This window comes from Tupaia chinensis, unplaced genomic scaffold, assembly GCF_000334495.1.
Source record: "Tupaia chinensis unplaced genomic scaffold, TupChi_1.0 Scaffold000473_1, whole genome shotgun sequence".
NCBI lineage: Eukaryota > Metazoa > Chordata > Mammalia > Scandentia > Tupaiidae > Tupaia > Tupaia belangeri.
This window is the reverse complement of record NW_006159982.1, coordinates 3,311,492-3,331,893: the sequence shown is the minus strand read 5'-3', so window position 1 is coordinate 3,331,893 and position 20,402 is coordinate 3,311,492. Positions and strand designations below refer to the sequence as shown.

The window sequence follows — 20,402 nt, the reverse complement described above, 5'->3', positions numbered from 1 at the left end:
GGAAAGAGAATAAGAGAGAAAGAGAAAGAAAGAGAGAGAGAAAGAGAAAGAGAGAAAGTGAGAAACACAGCCCATGGAGAATGACATGCTGCAATCCCTTCTCCATTTCTCCTCCCTTTTAGGACTTGGGGCACACAGAAACCTGTGCCCAGCTCGTTTCTCAAGCTGCAGGGTCCAGAACCGCTGGGTCAGCCTTGTGGGATCCAGCTGCCATAACCACTGCCATGGGTTGGCCGCCACCTTCTTATTTTAACCTACCAGAGAAATTGGAAGGGAATTGCTTGTCTCATTCTTGTTTTTACATCCCAAGCGTGGTTTTCTAGACATAACATTTGGCTCTCTCTAATGTGGTGTGGTTTCATCTGTGTCATGATCTTGGAATGAAACTACTAAACAAAACATTCAGGACTTGGTTAAAGAATTGTAGGGAGGAGGCAGCCCTTTAGCACAGCCATTAAGCGCTATGCATATGGAGTGAGATCTCACGTGACTGACTATGGTTTGAATCCTGGCACCAGCAGCTTAGGAAACATGCAAGGTGCATGTGACAGTTTAAAAAAATGGAGGAAAAAGGGATTGTGGTGTAACCATGACTTTTGGTGGGGTGCTTTTGCTTTCTCTCTACCCACTTCCTCGTGAACAGACATCCCCTCTGGCAAAAATAAATACATAAATAAATAATAAATACAAATTATAGGAAGTAAAGAGGTACAGAGTTGCTTAAAGACAAGACTCAGGTATTTTAGGCTGATTAAGTAGTTCCTTTCTTCCTCTTCACATAAGATGAGAAATCACCTCCTTTCTGAAAGCATTCGCTGCTCTGGGTGACAGCAGCATAATGTTCCATAAACACAGCTGCAGCATGGCCCTTCTTTATGGGGTTTTTGTCAATATTCAACTAAAGAAACCTGTATGGACTGAAAAATATGTAGAATCCTTAGTGTAAAATTTTATATTAAAATATTAATTCATCTTTAATATAGAATTTTTTATGTTGTATACAAGAACCATTTTTGAATGCTTTTTATTTTTTTTAAAAAGTACTTGGTTTTAGAGCTGGGATTGATTTTTAGAAGCATTTACTGTGAGGTTAAATGAGAAGGTTTCCCATTTCCCTGGTAAGGGACATTTTAGGTACTGAGGTGGCAGCTTTGTTTGCCTGTTTTATTTATTTTTTTAAAGTTTCTTTTCCTTCATTCATGAGAAAGATAGAGATTCAGGTACCCTGATGGGGACTCACCACACCTCTATCTTCCCTGCCTCCAGCCATCTACCCAGCCAGCCAGGATCACAGGCACAGGTGTGGGACATCCAGGGTGACATGGGATCGAACCCAGGGCCTCTTGTGTGGCACAGTACTGCACGGTGCTGTCCTGCCACTGCAGCTGGGCCTGTTTGCTTCTGTTTTATGATAATTTTTTTTTCATTAGTTCATAGGATACTTGGAAAACAGAAGAATAGAAAGAAGGGGGAGTCGTCAATCATCTCTTAAGGCTCCTTCTTAGCTATCAAGAACAAATGATGGTGGGGCGAGTAAGTAGTGCAGTGGCTAAGGTGCTAGACTATCATGTGGCCAGTCATGGTTCGAGTCCCAGACCCAGCGGCCTGAAAAATTGTGCCGGGTGCATGTACATGCAAGCCCAAAATCCTGAGAGGAGAATGGAGGAGAAGGGATTGTGTTGTAGCCATTCCCCATGCACGAGTGGTGATTCCTCACTTTTCCTTTCTCTGTGTCTCTGGCAAACACATATGCCCTATGGCAAAAACCTTGTTTTTTTTTTTAAAGAGTCCATGAAATGCTGGAGCACCATAACGTAGCAGGCCTCGTCTTCACATCCTTGCTTCTCTTCCATCTTTTTCTACCACCATTCTGCCTCTCCATTTACCTTTTTCCCTCTTAATTGCCTTATCTTTAAAAATGTTCCCTATATTCAAATAATTTGGCTGAATTATCTCATTAAATTTGGCAGTCTTCATTATACTCCATAAGCTGATTAATAGCATTAGTCATTTAGTTCATTCATTCACTCTTCCTAAGCATATTCATTCTGCTCCCATGATGTGGACAGGAGTATTTATTGAGTCCCATCGCTTGCCCTGGGGATACCATCAGACCCACCTCAATTCCACAGATCACAGTTGGATTGTGGGAGCAGTGGCAAAAGGAGTCGGTACTTAATAAAAACTGAATTTCTAAAGGAATAATCATGATAGTCTAAACGTGCTTATGAAAAGACAACTAATTCGCTCAGAAGAGAGAACTTATTTCTACTGATTCATCCCCACTTCTTTTTAAATATGTGACTTTTAAATTTTTTAAAAAAAATCATCTTTCTCAGCTTTTGGAGGAAGTACAGGACAATTTTATTTTTGCTTGGGTATTTTTCCCTTAGGTTCAAATGTCCCGAGCTCTTACTGGGACTTTGTCCTCCAAAGGCTTAGACCTCAGCTGGAGTCCGGTGTGTTGGTATATTGTCAACAACTGTGAGATTAACATTAGTAGCTTGTTACTAACTAAGCACTGGAAGGGGGAGAAATGTAATCTTTTCTAATATGAGCTTTCCTACTACCTAGGTGTATAACCTGGGCTAAGGCTCTTAACTATTCTGAGCTTTATTTTCTTCACCTGTAAGGTAACCAAGTTGGACTCATAATCCCTATGGTCTTTCCCTGCCTGTAATTCCCCATTGCCCAGCCTTTCTGTTCTGCCATAGATTAGTGGCCATTCAATGTAACAAGAGCAAAGTCTTGTGAAGAAATTGAGTTCTTGGGATATCTGATCAAAAGAGCTCCTAGGTGAATGAGCTTGTGCTGGGGATAGTAATAAAATCAACAGCATTATTGACTGAACTGCTAGGGTAGAGGAATGTGGAAGAGGTGTCTGAAAGGAAGAGGAAAGAGTAAGAGCAATTTCTCTCTCTCCTTCTTTCTGCGAAACAATGTGCAATTGATCTCTCTGGAGAGTCAGCAGAATCCTTTCTCAAGTCTGTCTTCCCCCTACCCATGCACAAAACAGAATGGCTGCTTCAAGGGGAGCATCTTGTAATTTTCCTTCTCATTACATCGAGCCGAGGTGTATGTAGTATAGCAGGGCATGCATAACGTCTGCTGGTCAAAGTGACTGCTGTTCTCACTGGGGGATACTTGTACTGCATTTTCTCTTCTTCGTTAAGTACCTTTTCACTTAAAAGATGATTATGATAAACAAGAAACCTAAGAGGACAAATCCCTATTTTCTTAAAAGCATATTTCTTCCATGAGCGTGACAGTCAAAAAGAGACAGACAAGCACCACCAGTAGGGTCCGCCCCATGTCTCAGTCCACCCGCATCATGGACCCATCCCCTGTGCTCAGGATGATCTTGGGATATGAACCAAAGATTTGGTCCAGTTGAGTTATCACTGTGCTACCACTTGACCCATCCAAACCTCCACTTTTTACAATACATTTGCCAGTGGATATGAGTGCTCACTGGAGAAACAGAGAGGGACAGAGAAAGTGAGAAGACACCTCTCCGCAGGGAATAGTCATACCACACCCCCTTCTCCTCCATTTCTTCCTCCCTTTGGGGTTTTGGGTGTACATGCACACCTGTCCACATGTGTTTCTCAGAACGCTGGGTCTGGGACTGAAACGGTGCAGTAAGCCTCGTGAGATCCAGTCACCTGAACCTCCATGCCATGGGCTGGCCCACCAACTCCCTTTCTCAGAAGGCATAAATTACTGACTCGTGTGTGTGATAGAGTTGTCCAGAATAAAAGGTGGCTTATAGGGTTACTTTATGGGGGTGAAGATTGTAAGGCTTTCAATAGTTTAGTGCCATAACCCAGGTTCCACACCCTAGGTGGTAGGAGAGCTTGTTTTAGAAAAGATGACATTTCTGGGGCTGGCAGGTGGCGCGTGGTTAAGGGTGCTGGACTCCCACATGGTCCACTGCATCTCGAGTCCTGGACCCGGTGGCTTTCTCTCTCTTTCTCTCTCTCTCACTCTATCCCTCTCTGGTCAAAAGAAAATAAATAAGTGAATGAATAAATAAAATTAAATAAAATAGTTTTTTAAAAAAAGATGACATTTCTCTCTTCTCTTGCCCTCTAAGTTAGCAACAAGGCACTCGTGTCAAGTACCGATAGATAGAGGAACTCAAAGATGGAGGTCAAGTCCAAGGCTGCTCTCTCTTATTTAGTGAAATTTAAAAATCATAGAGATTACATTTATGGAAGGCTCACTATATCTAGGATGACAATAAAATTTATTATTCAAACTGGGACCCTTTGGGGAATGTGAGGAAGGACTACTGTATATCAGGAAGCTGGGACAACTAGCATAAGCAAGAATGTCATTGGGCCATTGGGTCATGTTGTTCCCCCAGTGAGGGGCAGATACTGTGCTAAATTGGTTTCCTTGATTGAAGCCCCGTAACAATTCTACAATGGTGTTATCATTATTCCCATATAATAGCTGGGAAAACCAAGACTGAGATCGGGGAAATGACACTAAAGCATCATCCCTGGCATTTGGAATGAATCTAAGGGCTAAGGTGTGTTCAGACACAGGGTGTAAGGCCTTCTACAGTCTCCTGTCTCCTGCCAAGTGCAACCAACATGCTCCTAACTATGACTATACGTAGTCATCTATGTAAAGGATCTTTTAAAGTGTGTCAGAGAGCTCTAACATCAAAATAGTACAATAGCCTCTTTAAACCTGTTTTTATGGACACCAGCTGTTAATATTGCAGTTTACAAAAAAAAAAAAAAAATCCTTTGAAAATTTAGACCAAAGGGTTAATGGAAGCAATAGGAAGAGAGCTTTCAAATTGTGTTTAACATTTATATACAGCAGGAAAAATGTTTTTGTTTTTACATTCCACGTGTACACATATATATTTAGCCTCAGATATACTGTATGTTGAATGGGGTGGGTCAGATGGGTAATGTGATCTTTTTACTAGTATCAAGGCATGTATTGCTTATTCTGAAACCTGTCACATTTGTTCCACTTCTACTTTCTGCCCTGTCTTCACGACTCACCCCCACCTTCCTCTCGGAGTTAAGCTACCTTTTTTTTTTTGGACAAGACTATCACACACATGATTGAGTCAACAATTTATGGCTTTTAAAAATAGGGATTTTGTCCTCTCTTATGATTGAAGCCCCGTAACAATTCTACAATGGTGTTATCATTATTCCCATATAATAGCTGGGAAAACCAAGACTGAGATCGGGGAAATGACACTAAAGCATCATCCCTGGCATTTGGAATGAATCTAAGGGCTAAGGTGTGTTCAGACACAGGGTGTAAGGCCTTCTACAGTCTCCTGTCTCCTGCCAAGTGCAACCAACATGCTCCTAACTATGACTATACGTAGTCATCTATGTAAAGGATCTTTTAAAGTGTGTCAGAGAGCTCTAACATCAAAATAGTACAATAGCCTCTTTAAACCTGTTTTTATGGACACCAGCTGTTAATATTGCAGTTTACAAAAAAAAAAAAAAAATCCTTTGAAAATTTAGACCAAAGGGTTAATGGAAGCAATAGGAAGAGAGCTTTCAAATTGTGTTTAACATTTATATACAGCAGGAAAAATGTTTTTGTTTTTACATTCCACGTGTACACATATATATTTAGCCTCAGATATACTGTATGTTGAATGGGGTGGGTCAGATGGGTAATGTGATCTTTTTACTAGTATCAAGGCATGTATTGCTTATTCTGAAACCTGTCACATTTGTTCCACTTCTACTTTCTGCCCTGTCTTCACGACTCACCCCCACCTTCCTCTCGGAGTTAAGCTACCCTTTTTTTTTTTGGACAAGACTATCACACACATGATTGAGTCAACAATTTATGGCTTTTAAAAATAGGGATTTTGTCCTCTCTTAGGTTTATTGTTTATCATAATCATCTTTCAAGTGAAAAGGCTAATTTACTCTTTCTATAGGAATATTTTAAGCTTGATTATCATAATATTACTGCTGCCTGAAAAGGTCTAAAACGGGACATTGACCTTGAATGTTTTCTGCATTTAGCTTGTGGTGCTTAACATGCAGGAAGGACTATAACTGCAACTCATTTATTAATGTGTAATCTCAAAATGTTAACTATTGCTCTGTAAATACACGCCATGCGGATCATAGAAAGCTTGTAGGATACCATAAACTGTACGTGGTATTTTACCAGGGTAAGCATGTTGGAAATACAACAGAACTGAAATCGGCTTTCCCATAGGAGTGACTCTAGTTTATAATTTAATTTTAGTGACATTTCACCATGTATATTATTAGCTTGACAAAATGAAAGTGAAATAATCCTGAATTAATTAAACAGAAGCTGAATTGACTCTATTAGTTTCTCTGTCTTTCTGGTTCTCTCTCCATCCCCCCACTCTCCCCTCATCTCAACTACTTTTACAAACACACTGTGAAGAGTGTGGCGTGAGATGGAAGTGAGACCACTGCTCCCCAGAGAATGGACTTTTTTTCCCTGTAGACTCCATGCTTTGGGAATGGGATGGATTTATAGGACAAGAGGTTTGTCAAAAGGAAAGGTTTTTATTAGTGCTCCTGTGGAAGCGATCACTTTCAGTAGAAATGATTGCTTCTTGCCAATGGAGACAATAATTTAAATATCAAAGCCTGTGCCCTAGAAATGAAAGGCAACAGAAAATGAGGTGTGATGAATTGATAGAGGTTTGGTGGTAATATAAAGTAGTCATCCTGACTTCGAAGGAAGTCTGCATGTTCTCAGTGGGAAAGGTGTGTTCTTAAGAAGGTTTATAGCACAAAGGAAATCCCAGTTCACAGATGAGGTAACAAGGGACAGATAAACCTGACTACCAGCTCAAGGCCACATAGCTCCTGAAGGAGGAGCAGGGAGCTTGGCCTCTGGGTCACAACGGTTGTTGTTTAAGGTGTTTTTTTTTTTTGTTTTTTTTTTTTGTTTGTTTGTTTTTTTAAACCCAGGGCCAGTTATCACAGATTTTCTTTCAGAGTTAAAGATAGTAGTTTGTAATAGTCTTGGTTTGCTTTTTGTAGTATGATATATTATCCATGAAACATCAAAGACAGCAGGGAAAATAGTTCAAAAAGTTGAACAGGTTTTCAAGGCTTTTATGATCTTGAGGAAAGATCTGTAAAGGTGGATTATAAGGCAATTTGGAAATTTAAATTTGTTATGCCTTGTTTGGTTTTAAGTATCTAACAAACGACCAATGTGTAATATAGAAACGAAATCTGCTTCAAAAAAATGACAACTATAGGCATTATGATACAGATTAAAATCTTGTTAAGTTGTAGACAGGAAGATGAAGGCTAAAAATAGCTATTAATAGGCAATAATGCAGGACTAAGATCCTCGCCTTTTAGCAATGTAAGAATTCATTGTTAGAATGTTTCAAGAAATGATTCTCACTGAAGTACAATGAAATTATAACATATATGAGCCACAGGAATCCACCTTTTGTTTCCACTGAGTATTGTTTGTTATTTTGTTTTATCAAATGGAAATTAATTGCATTTTGAGTGTCTATGCATTAGTTGGAAACTGAGAAGGAAGTTGCTTAGCTATTCATGGCTATATTAAGGAAGAAGATCCTGAAACCACGCATAAACCAAGGACCTGATGCATAAAATACTGATATTAATTCATTCATTAATAGTCTGTGATATACTCATAAGGAGGCCTTTGGTTGGGTGGAGTTTTTTCCGATTTGGGTAGACTCCTGGTGGTAAGATTGTGAAATATAGAGACTGATCAGCAATGTGTGTTTATTCTAGGCTGTTTATCTACTTGTTTGTTTTTATCCGCATCCTTTGTAGTTGAGATTCCTGAAGGTTTGAGATCAATATTATTCATGATGTGTCTATTTCCTATGGTTATCCATTCCTTTTTTCTTCAAGGTGAGAAAACTCTGGTACTAGGGAAGATGCTGAGGATGACTGAGCTGTGTGTTTATAAAATATTCTAGAAGGCATCTCTCCCGTTGAGTGCAGTAGTATCGTTTTAAATTTTAAATTGGTTAAACTGGATTCAAGATGGTAAATATAATCTGAGGTCCTTGACATACACAGGTGACACTTTGATCCCAAGGAGAAAAACCTCCAGCTCTACAAATCTAGTACGTTTCTGGTCATTCAGAAAGCAGTGATGTCTGTGAACACGGCATCTTGCATAGATGAAATATGGTTCGTGAAAGATCAGTTCAACGACACTGTATGTTTGTCCATATATCTCTGTGAGCACAGGAAACAAGACTGATTCATGAATATGAGTCTAACTATGTTTAAAAATACACATCACCATCAGCAAATGGTTCATAATGAGAGCAAAGAAATACCCAAAGGAGAATTAGCAAATTCTGGGAGAGAAAAGATCACGTCTATGCAATGTGGTGACTTAAGGTCCATTGGTAAAGAACTGACTACAAATCCTGTCTTTAAAAAGCCATTGCAAAGAGTAATAAACAGGTTCTGCCACAGCATGATAATCCACAGAAACTGAGTGCAGGGCAAGACTCCGCACAGGTGCAAAATTGGAATGCATTCCTTGAGTGCATTAAGATGCACTAAGTACAGTAAATTGTTTATTTTTTAAGGGAACATCCCTGGACAAAAATAAGAAGGAAACTTTTTTGGGTCTATCTTTTAAAATATGAACAATTCAGTCTATTAAATACCTTGAGAATTTTAGTTGACTCCAATTAAGATAGTAATCATAGGAACCAAAGGTTTTTTTTTGTTGTTGTTTGTTTTCCTTTCTTTCCAATGCTGTATCAGCTTCCATATTTTTAATTGTCTTTTAGAATAATTCGGTTTCTCTTTTAAAATGTCTTTTTATTTATTTTTCAAATTGTAAAATGATTACATGTCTCATTTTCGACTGAATAGACTATCCCCCCCCCTCGAGTATTGCAGAATGCTTGGATTTTCTTCTACATCTCAAAGCTCTTTTAATTCACTGCTCACAAGCAAATTTACATCTTAATTGCAGAGTTCACATTTAACAATATAGACAGCATAATGCTACTGGTAATTAAGCTTTTACTACCTGCTTTTATAAAGTATTCTCAGGCACAGTTTTTGCTCTGTAAGTTCTGATCTAGAAACTTGTATATGTATTTAGACCACAAATAAGAGGAAGCAGGCCCACATCTTAGATTTAGATAAATTCATGGCAGGAACATTGCTTTCTTCTGGGGGGAGAGAGGGACCAAATCATGTCTGTCATTTTTATGTTCTGAATTTTAATAGAGTCCTATTTTAGCATTTTGTTTTTTTAAAGACCTAGGAAATTCGAGAGGGTTGAAAGAGAGTTGAGTTCTGATTTAGTGAATTTAACACATACACGGACTATCCGAACTAATTTATTTATTTCAAAGATGATACAAGTTCTGTCCTATAAGACTTAGGACTCAAAAGGTTGGTAAGCAGTAGAGCTGAAATATAGTCAAACTGTGGGACTTCCACTCCATAAGGTAGCAGTTATCTCTCTGCCATAAAGAGCTGGTATCTATTCTAAGGTACTTTTGCTGGTATAAAAAATTCTGCAGTTTAAAATAGGACCTAAGCAAACACTTTGTTATATGGGAATGCAGAACATGCTATACACTACTGTAAGAGGAAAAACACCCTTCTTGCCTTCTATAGTCTTGTTTGTCCCCCCCCCAACACTTTGGATGGGAATACCTAGTTTTATAAATCATTATCTGTTTAAGTAGTTCTTACAGTGGCCAGACTCTGTGATGGTTTATGAAACCTTTCTACGTGGATTTTTAAAGCACATAGCGTGCATTACGTACAGAAACAAATCTGTATTCACTTGCATGTCATTTGAAAGCTGAATTTGTTGGTCAAGTCTCATGTATTTGTCTATGTCTCAGTTTGGGAGGTTTATTGATATAGGTATATGACCAAGAACACTTTGATTGCCCTGTTCAGTAAATGCTCTCCCTACAATGTAAAGAATGTGTTCATTGCCCTGTTTAGTAAATGCACTCCCTACCAGGAAAAAAAAAATGCGGTCTTTACATAAAAAATAAATTTAATGTCCTGTTTTCTCTACTGCCTTAGTCTCCCACCCTGAAACTGAAGGAGCCAATTGTCCTGCAGTTGTTTACCTTTGTTTTAAAAAGCTACGCATTAAATATCTATACGGAGTTTACGCATAAAATTTACATAGACATTATCTCAAATCGTTTGCCAGTAAGCACTTTCCTCTTCCGTAGTTGTGTAAAACTGCAGCAATGACGATCCCAGTTCACATGCTCGAGCAATTTAGAAGAATGTTTTTATTTTTAAAATGCCCAGAGTACGTCAGGAAAGCAGGAAAAGACACGATTAGGAATCAATGAGAAAGTACGAGCTCCACAGCGGCAGCGCCCCCCCCCACACACCCCCCCAGTGAAATACAACACAGACAACGGCAGGACAAACTTAATGCTCTACCTTCCTCAGAATCCTTTCCCAAATTAACTGAGAGTCTGCGTGAGTTCTTCTTTTTCAAGCCAAAAGAGATCTTAGGCTAGAAACCAAAGACAAATCCCTCCAGCGCTTAGAGAGTTAAGTTAGTTGTTTCCTTTGTAGCTTCTCAGGAAAAAAAAAAAAGAGAGAGAGAGAGAAAGAGAGAAATAAAAGAAAGAAAGAAAAAAAACCCACAGTGTATCTATTGGGAGCGTTCCAACCGCTCTCGTCCTGGCTCTCTTTTTTCTCTGCCCACTCTCAGTTTTCTGCCCCCTTCGGCTCTCTGCACCCTGCCTACCTGCCTGGCTCCTCTCGCTCGGTGCAGCCTCCCGTCGCCTCCCTCCTGATTGGGCAGAGGCCCCCCAATCGGCTGCGCGGCTGGGCCGGTGGGACTGCATATGTAAAGCCCTACTTCATATTAATAAGCTCCAATCGGGGCTTTAAGTCCTTGATTAGGAGAGTGTGAGAGCTTTGGTCCCAACTGGCTGTGCCTATAGGCTTGTCACTAGGAGAACATTTGTGTTAATTGCACTGTGCTCTGTCAAGGAAACTTTGATTTATAGCTGGGGTGCACAAATAATGGTTGCCGGTCGCACATGGATTCGGTAGAACTTTGCCTTCCTGAATCTTTTTCCCTGCACTACGAGGAAGAGTAGGTACCTTTTTTCTTTCCTTTTTTAAACTCGTCGTGGCGGTGCGTGGGGGCGGGGGGTGGACAGAATGTACCCGTGCACACTGATTCAGGTAATGCCCTGGGTAGGTTGCGTGCACGAGTGCTTGTTTGTGTCTGTCTTGTGCCTTTTGTGTCGAGGGTGATCTCCTAATTCAGTAAGTCGAGAATTGTTCTCTGACTACAATGTTACCTTTGAGGCAAAGCTCAGTGACTGTCAGTAAAACAGCTGTGTGACAGTCACTTCTTATTCAGGTGCTAAGAATAGGCACTTGGCACAAATGCTTAGTGAACTGTTAAAATGCATCTTTTACTAGGACCCATTTTCCCAAGGAAAGATGTTTTAAAATACAATATTCAAAATGATTTATACTATTGAGTGCCTCTTATGTATTTGCAGTTTGACAGATATTTTCAGTGCCCTGTCATCTCTTACCGGGCAGAGTTAGAGGCAAAATTGCACATTTACTAATTCTCCTTCAGAGAACAATTTAAAAACTAGCCCCATGCAATTCAGGGGCTAGAATAAGGTTATTTGCATGGTTAGCGTTAAGTCAGCACTTAACTGACAAATCAGTCCATTAAGTAACATGAGATTTTCACACATTATAAATATTTAAGGGGGGGAAAAAAACTAAAGAAGAAACAGTAGTGACTTTTAAAATAGCCTCGTACATAGACAATGCTCAGATTGTGCATTTGCTTCATGTATCCTGTCCAGAAAATAGAGAAAAGTACTTTTGTTCTTACATACAGTTCAATTCGTATTTATGAATACCTTTATGCCCATGGAAATATATGTTTACATTTCTAAAGGTGGGGGAAGGAATGAGTAAGGGGGTAGGAGAAGTAAATTAGGTGTTCTTATGTAAATGAGTGGGTCATAAACTTAATTTCAACCCACTGGTAAGATAAAATATTAGGGTATCACAGGAGCTGTCACTGGTTTTTCACTCTCTGAGAGTCAGTTATATTGCTTAGCTTTCACATTACAGTAATACCAAAGTGTGATAATTCTGCAAAGAGTGCTCTTGGCAAACATTTCTATAGATTGCGAAGAAAATATAAAACTCTCAAAGATGAGGTAGTGCATTATAGGTAGATGTCCACTAGCTGTCAGTGACTGCATATTGCATTGCTTTGTAATTAAGTAAGAGATGAAAAGTGACTTGCAGTCTCAGTGGCTCTCGTGTGTGTGCGCGCGCGTGCGTGGGTGTAGGCACACTTACACACTCTCACATCTACACTCGTAGAGGGGGTATTAGCCAAGAGATGGATTTAGGAGGACCTGAAAGATCGTAAGGTTGTACACACATCAGTTTGAAACACTCGAGGGAAGAAACAACCTTAAGATGTGTGGAAATAAAAATGATAAATAAACCAAGCTAGGACGGCCCACTCAAGTGTAGTTTGAAGGTTAGTGTACCTGGGGCTGGAGTTGAAAATGTCTTCATGTCAGCAAGAATGCATTAGCCAGGCTCACCCGGGTTCTGAACTTTCTGTGGTAAATAAATAAACAAAACAAACTTTAAAAATCCCCTAGATGCTCCTTTTTAGAGTCGTTTCCTTGAATTGAACTTCTTATAGCTAATTTGAATAATTAGTTTAAATAAGCCTCTTAAAGCAGATGCATTTAAATGAAATCTAGGCACATGTCCTTTTGGCTTTGGCGCAAGATTCAAACTAGCTTTCTTTTTGGCTCAGTTAAAAGTCATCTTAAAAAATACAGATTTATTGTCTGGGTGCAGTTCTGATGGTTACGTGGTTCACTGGACAGACAGAAAGATCTAATGCTAAGCAACGCATCTGCCTCTCTGTCTCAATTAATAAACCACAGAATTTATACATGCTATTAATATTCATAGTAATTGTACTGGGTTAAACCCCATCACGTGTGGGTATACATAGAAATGAAACCCGAGTTACGCCGTTTCAGAGGAAAATATTGCACAATTTCTGCTTTGGAGGCTGTTAAAAAAGATTCATACAATTTATTGACCACCATTTAGAGAGCCTAAACGTTAACCTCTAACTATGTATTTTTTTATTTTAGGAAATGTGCCAGCACATTAAAGAACATAATACTTGAAAGCTTGTTTCACATTTAATAGCAGTAATAGCTGATAGCATAAATAGATGAAAATAATATATCTGCTCATTTTGACATATGTGTCAGTCTAATCATTCTAAATGAGTGTGCTCATCACATGAATCCCTTTCAACCTCTGATTAAAATGTAACATTGACTACAGGATTATAGAGCGGACTTAATTTTACTGACTGTTTTAACAGTTGTCACAGCTGTTGGAAGAAGGAAAGGCAATTGAAACACTCCAAAACAGACAAGGCAAGAAGGGAACAGTTTAGTAAAATTTCACCCTCCTGGTTGAAATCCAGACATTGAAAATGTAACAGTTTTGTGTTCGAACATTCCTGTCTGGAGCAGTGAAACTTTTATTTGTATAACCTACTCTTTCTACTTCAGAATTTTGATTTTTTTTCCCTCCCTGCCTTATCTTTTCCTTCGTAAAAGCTAAATTAATTTGAAATACAACTATCTAGAAGTAATACTGTAATGTTGAATCATAGAGGCTAAAAATAGAAGGAAAAATGTATACAGTAAGAACAACAATAAAAACCCTTAGCCAGAGTGGACACTTTTTTTTTTTTTTAAAGAAAGAGGAGCCTGCTTAAGGCACTTTAGATGTGATATTATTTGACATCTATGAACAGATACTTCATTCATTTTTCTAAGAAAGAACACTTAAACTCCAAACTTGACACTCATATTAGTTTTCTTCCCGTTTCTTCCCTGTAAATCCGTTGAAAACACCTGCAACTTTAAAGGTAGGTGCTATACGTGGGGTTTTCAGACGATTTCTCTGTAAATTGCTGGAAGTGACAACCAGCTGCATGAAGGCGTGAGCTTTCTTAAGCTCTAGAGTCTCATTACCTTGCCCGTCACACCCCTAACGTGAGGAAACTAATTCTATTTTTCTAAAAATGAAATAATCATTGTCTATGTCCCAAACTATATCTTGTTGAAATAGCCAGACGGTGTGTATTATGTAACATGCAATTTTCTTCTTGAAGTAAGTGCAAGAAGTGCTTCTGAGTTAGTAGAATGAATGTTGAATGGGAGTGGTGAGCCAATGATGGGCATCCTGGTTTCAGTAGCCCTTTGTGTCAGGGTATTTATGTATTACCCTGTGCACATTTGGTGATAAGTTTAAAAACCCTCCTTTTATAGAAAGGGCTGGAAACAGCCTTGCATTTCCTGGGTAAAAGGCAAGGTGATGGTGTTGGCGGGTTCTTCTTATAGTGATGGTTTCTCATCTTAATGTGTTTATAGTTCTGCTGTTTTATTTACTGAGCCTCGTGTGTTGCAGCGGTAATTAACCCATGTTATTAGCAAAGCCCTTGTGGATTTCCATTAATTCTCTTGCATGGATGATCATTTTTCTAGTGTTTCCCCCCCCCAACAAGGTATCATTGTTCTTTTTTTCTTTAAACTCTAAATTGACGGCCTTTGATATATTTCTTTGATTTAATCTGACCTGTAATATATATTGGCTATTTATGAAGAATGCTATTGTAATTAAGCTTTTAAAAATGCTAAGAGAAGATGGCGAGAAGATTTTTTGTTGCTGTTCTTTTCAAAGTAAAAAAAAAAAGAAAAAAGGAAAATAAGGTTTACAAAGAAGGTGATGGTGTTGGCGGGTTCTTCTTATAGTGATGGTTTCTCATCTTAATGTGTTTATAGTTCTGCTGTTTTATTTACTGAGCCTCGTGTGTTGCAGCGGTAATTAACCCATGTTATTAGCAAAGCCCTTGTGGATTTCCATTAATTCTCTTGCATGGATGATCATTTTTCTAGTGTTTCCCCCCCCAACAAGGTATCATTGTTCTTTTTTTCTTTAAACTCTAAATTGACGGCCTTTGATATATTTCTTTGATTTAATCTGACCTGTAATATATATTGGCTATTTATGAAGAATGCTATTGTAATTAAGCTTTTAAAAATGCTAAGAGAAGATGGCGAGAAGATTTTTTGTTGCTGTTCTTTTCAAAGTAAAAAAAAAAAGAAAAAAGGAAAATAAGGTTTACAAAGAAAATAACGTAGGAGATCAGTTTTAACTCCAAATTTTCCAGATCTTCAAATTTATAATAATTTGTGTCTTTGAGTCCTCTTAATAAGGTTTTTACTTAGTTAATAATACTTTAGGCATTTTGGTGAAATATTGAGCCAGCAGAAAAATACTTGTGCTTCCTATGCTGAGAAAAGATAAGGACCATCTCATTAGCCGGGCCATACTTTTGCAATTAATTTTAGATACCTGGTGCTATTCATCAAAGAGGGCCGCTAACTTCTCTATGGTTCTATTTAACAATACTTTCACAATACCTCCCTTCTGCAAGAATTACAGACAAAGAAGAGACCATTCTTTGGGAAGGGAGGCATCATGCCCAATCTCTAGTCCGTATCACTTGTGAAAAATTCCTCCACATTTGCCTGAGCCTAGTGACTAAATTTTTTATTTCTTTGTTTTACTTGTAAAGTAGGATCCAGCCCTGAAGGTTTTGTTTTCTGTCATTTTATAAAATCACTTCAAATGCATGCTTAAGGTGGGTACTTTTTCAGAAAAGTGGCAATTATTAGCAGGGGTCTGTATTAAACCAATTAGTACCACATCAACTTTTTAGAATCACCTACTTGTAGTGTTTAGAAATAAGACCAGAGCATTTGCAGTATCTCAATAGAACTTTAAAGTCAGTGCAGTAGATAAGCTTTGCTCTGAATTTTGCTTCATAGCAGATTCATGGGAGAGAGAAACAATGCAATGTTGATCTGTTCTAAGTGCATATGAGCTCCGGCCCTAGCCAGCTCTCTGGAGAAAATCTTTGATTACACTGGCCCAGTTTGTTCAGTTTTTATCTCTTTTACATCCACTGGCCTTGTATTAAATTGTCATTGTCCTAAAGCACATGAGATAGAAATGAATTGCAGTTCTCGACATTCTCTGACAGTGAAATATTTAACCTCTCTTTCTCCAATCATACTTAGGTGTATATTTGATAGTTCAGGGATGACACCACGCATCTCTGCCGCTTGACAGTCTTCTGATTGCGTTCTTTATATTTTGCCATTGATTATTATATTCATACCCATGTATATCCGGCTATACATGATCCATACAACTATTAATAAATCCACATAGGGTACTTTAAAATCCAAAGCAGTCGCTAGGATACACACACACATACACACACACACACACACACACACACACACACACGTGTGTTTGAGTGCATGGATAGTATGCATGTGAAATACGCATATATATGAGAAGAGGTGTACGTGTGAAATCTATGTATATTGCTAAGAGTGTTCCTGTAGATTTATATAATAAAGTAGATCTCAAGAATTACTCTAATCAGGTAGTTGCCAGTTAAATTTGCCAGACATGATTTAAACCTGGAATTGTTATTTCAGGTATTTACCAAGTCTGATTTTTAAACTGAATTGATGTAACAACTATTTAGTAGACTGGTAACAAGTAACCTAATCAGTCAGTACATTTATTTCTGATTAAAACATTTTCTAATTATTGTCATTTGTGTATTCAATATCTAGTAATCATAAATAATTTGTAAAATAGGAAATAAACTACTGATATTCAATGCATAATTTAGTACTTTGGGCCCATATCCAAGAAACAATTTTGAATTAACTCTTGGCTACATTCTTGTCTTAGACAGTTGGGCCTGACAAATACATCTTAACATAAAACATAATAGCTTTCAAATAAATGCTCAATATGAATTTTATTTATCTGTACTACATAAATATGTCATTTGCTTATTTTTCTGTTAAGAGCAAATATATAGAACTAATAAGAATTATATTTATCTAAAGCACATCATAATTTTATCCTAAAAGATCAGTTTAGAGGTCTGTGATGTTACCCAGTAAATCTGAGTAAGTGTTGAGAGGAAACACTAACACTATTATCCTTTCTATTTTAATTCTTGTTAGAATTTATGTTCCTGTGTAAATTCCTAGATTCATTTTCTACCTTGGTTGGCATGACACTTTAACAAATATATTTATTTTTTCTGTGTTTAAAAGAAAACATTCTGCTGTTTCTTTATGCCAATCCATCAGATCAAAGTTAGCTCTTTTATTATCTGAGGTTGGTAAGTGACAGCCTTCTGCCTTTTGAAGGATTTACCTGACTATTCTTGTTTGAAGTTCATTTTAGACTTATACTTTCTAAGGTCTAGGAAACATCAGCTAATAAAAATAATTCCTATTTAAAGTTTTAGAAACAGTTTTTACCTACTTTTTCTTTTTTGGAAAGTGCCAGATGTTTCTTTTTCTCTGATTTGGACAGTATTTCCCAAATGTGTTTTCTAATCAAATATCCAAAATCACTGAATTAAGTTTTAGATTTGATGTATGGTGTGTGTGTGTGTGTGTGTGTGTGTGTGTATACATATACATACATTCCCCCGTCCCTTATCCTTTTTTAAAAAGTATTTTGAAGGAATCTTGCCTTTTATATTTTGACTTCTTCAAATGATATGCCATTTTAATTTATGGCAATACATGTATATTTGGAAGGTAACTCACTAAGGCAAAGCAATGAAAGAGAAAATAGAGTTAAAGAAATTGGCTTCTTGCTGGTCCATTAAAGTCCATTTCAGTATATTGGCATAGGTCTGTATGTGCATCTAAATACAGACATATACCAGAAAACACTAGCCATTAGAAATACAACCTATGGCTAAATGAAATTCTTTCACATAATATGGTAAATGAAAACACTAGCTTTTGGCATTCGACATCTATTAAATACTTCAATTAAAGTGTTAATAAAACTTATGGGGAGCTGATTTAAGATTAGATTTCATGCTGAAGAAAGAACTGAAAAGTAAACTTATATTTTAATTATAAAAAGCAGGCTTTGACATATACACTCATCTGTGCCTTCTCAGATTGCTTCAAATGAAACAAAATTACATATATACTTCTTGTCATTTTGATTGGAAGTACACATTATGTGTAATATGCTTTGGCAGCACATACCTGGCCAAAGAAAACAAATTAATATTGGGCATACTGAGGGCTGTCAGGCATATCACAGACGTGTCAATTTAACTTTGCTTCATCAGACACCTTCTCTGCAAACAATTGGTTAAGATAGTGCTAAATAAAAAGGAAGCTGCCAATAAATTCTCATATTAAATAAGAGATTAATGGCTGGTGTAAGCATCATGAAAACCAGTTTGCTTGCTTCTCTTTGAAAACTAACTGTTAAGATTATTAATAACATGGGCAATAAGTTCTGCTGGAAAAAAAAAAGCATAACTTAAAGCTTATTCAAATTTTTCGACTTGAAAGTAAAATGAGATTAAAAAAACAATCTGTAGGAGAGAATCTTACTTTTATTTATGAAATAAATTAAAACTTAAAGAAATGGAGAGTCAAGAGCATAGGCAATCCACTTTTAGCAGAAGATGTCTCTTTTTGTCGTACTTTGCATACGTTTGCTGGGAAGGAAAACTCGTGCTTTTTTTGGTATGGCTTCTTCAATATATAAAAAATAAAAATTTAAAAAGTTAATCAAGAACTTACCCACAGAGAATAGGCAGAAGCACACTAAATTCTCTGTTTTGCTTCATTATCAGAATATCTGAGTAAATGCCTTTTTTTTTTTTTAATCTGCTCTGGGAAGATTTTACTCATTTTAATGGCTTTTGAGAATTTAAACAAAGAACTTGTTAAAAAATTAATTTTCTTTATATTTAGGATTCACAATATAAATTAAAATATTTGTAAAACAATACTCTTTGAAGCAGCTCATATATAACAATATTTAGAAAAATGTATTTTGCTTTGAAAAGAACAGTCAAAGCCTATTAATCATATATCTAAAGTGATATCCAGAGTTGGCAAAAATAGCAGGTAATAAGAAAAGCGAAAGAGCCTGAGGTATGTATTTGAGAAAAAAAAATTCAAATAGGTTGTACAGTCCACTGCCCTTTGCCCTCTATGATTCCAAACCATCATAGAATTTTAACATCTCCAAAAATATAAGATGGCCATGTTAATTAGTATGCCTTTTTTCATAAGTAACAGAATAGTCTGACAGTGCTTTATTTATGTCATTCATTAAAACAGAAGAGCTATTTTGAGGAGGAATATTACACCTATAACCAACTGCTCGTGACCAGAGAAGGGACATGTGTATATGGTTGATGTGACCATGTGTTTTTCCTATGAGAAAGTGACGGTATACAGTTGGTGCCAAGTCCTGTGAAATGACAGAAACATCCCTTTTATCCATAGACTTGAGTGAGACCTGCCTCATCAGTCATGGGATCATAGTGTCACAGATGGAAAAGCAACCATCAGCTGAATTGTACTGAACTACACACTTGGCTAATTCATCTTATTGCTCTACACATCTAAAGGAAGGCTCATTCTGTTCTTGGAGTCTAGACAGCATCAGGAGTTGGGCTCAGGTGGGAGCATGTGGCTGCCTTGTTCTGTTCTCTCCTAGCCATTCAGCAAAGAGAGGTGAGGAACAAATGGACAATGTATGCACAGAAGCTCAAGCTGAGATTCTTTCCTGGGGTCAGGAACTCATTGTTACTCAGTTTTTCAAGTAAATTTCAGATTTCTCTTATGTTCTAGAAATGCCATGTTGTCTTCCATGCACCAAAGTACTACCCTTAAATGATTAGGTGTGTCTCTCGATTTCTATGAACTGCTCTAAGCATTTTTTAACAGACAGAAAGGGAGAACAGAGCATCTGCTTACATTGATTGGGGTGATGATTCTTTTGTGTTTTTTTTTTCATATCTTTATATTGAACTATTCAGTTGGTTAAGTCTGAAGAATAAGAAAAATAATAAGAGGTTAAAAACTCAAATTGTATTTTTTTTTATTTCTTTATTTCCTTATAGTGAACAAAACTTTAATGTCTACATTGTTACTCAGTTTTTCAAGTAAATTTCAGATTTCTCTTATGTTCTAGAAATGCCATGTTGTCTTCCATGCACCAAAGTACTACCCTTAAATGATTAGGTGTGTCTCTCGATTTCTATGAACTGCTCTAAGCATTTTTTAACAGACAGAAAGGGAGAACAGAGCATCTGCTTACATTGATTGGGGTGATGATTCTTTTGTGTTTTTTTTTTTCATATCTTTATATTGAACTATTCAGTTGGTTAAGTCTGAAGAATAAGAAAAATAATAAGAGGTTAAAAAC

The 20,402-nt window shown here is 37.3% G+C and overlaps 1 protein-coding gene across 5 annotated transcripts in view; it reads left to right on the top strand.

Moving 5' to 3' along the window:
- Positions 1–20,402, top strand: part of ESRRG (estrogen related receptor gamma) — a 736,743-nt gene that overhangs the window by 460,856 nt on the left and 255,485 nt on the right. Inside the window, exon 1 of one of the 5 annotated variants that reach the window (XM_006155833.2) lies at positions 10,976–11,106. The exons of the other annotated variants lie outside the window; for them this stretch is intronic. Within the exon in view, the coding sequence (XP_006155895.1) occupies positions 11,051–11,106 (56 nt within the window). The 5' untranslated portion in view covers positions 10,976–11,050. Of the gene's footprint in view, positions 1–10,975; positions 11,107–20,402 lie in introns of those variants that run through there. 5 annotated transcript variants of the gene reach the window in all.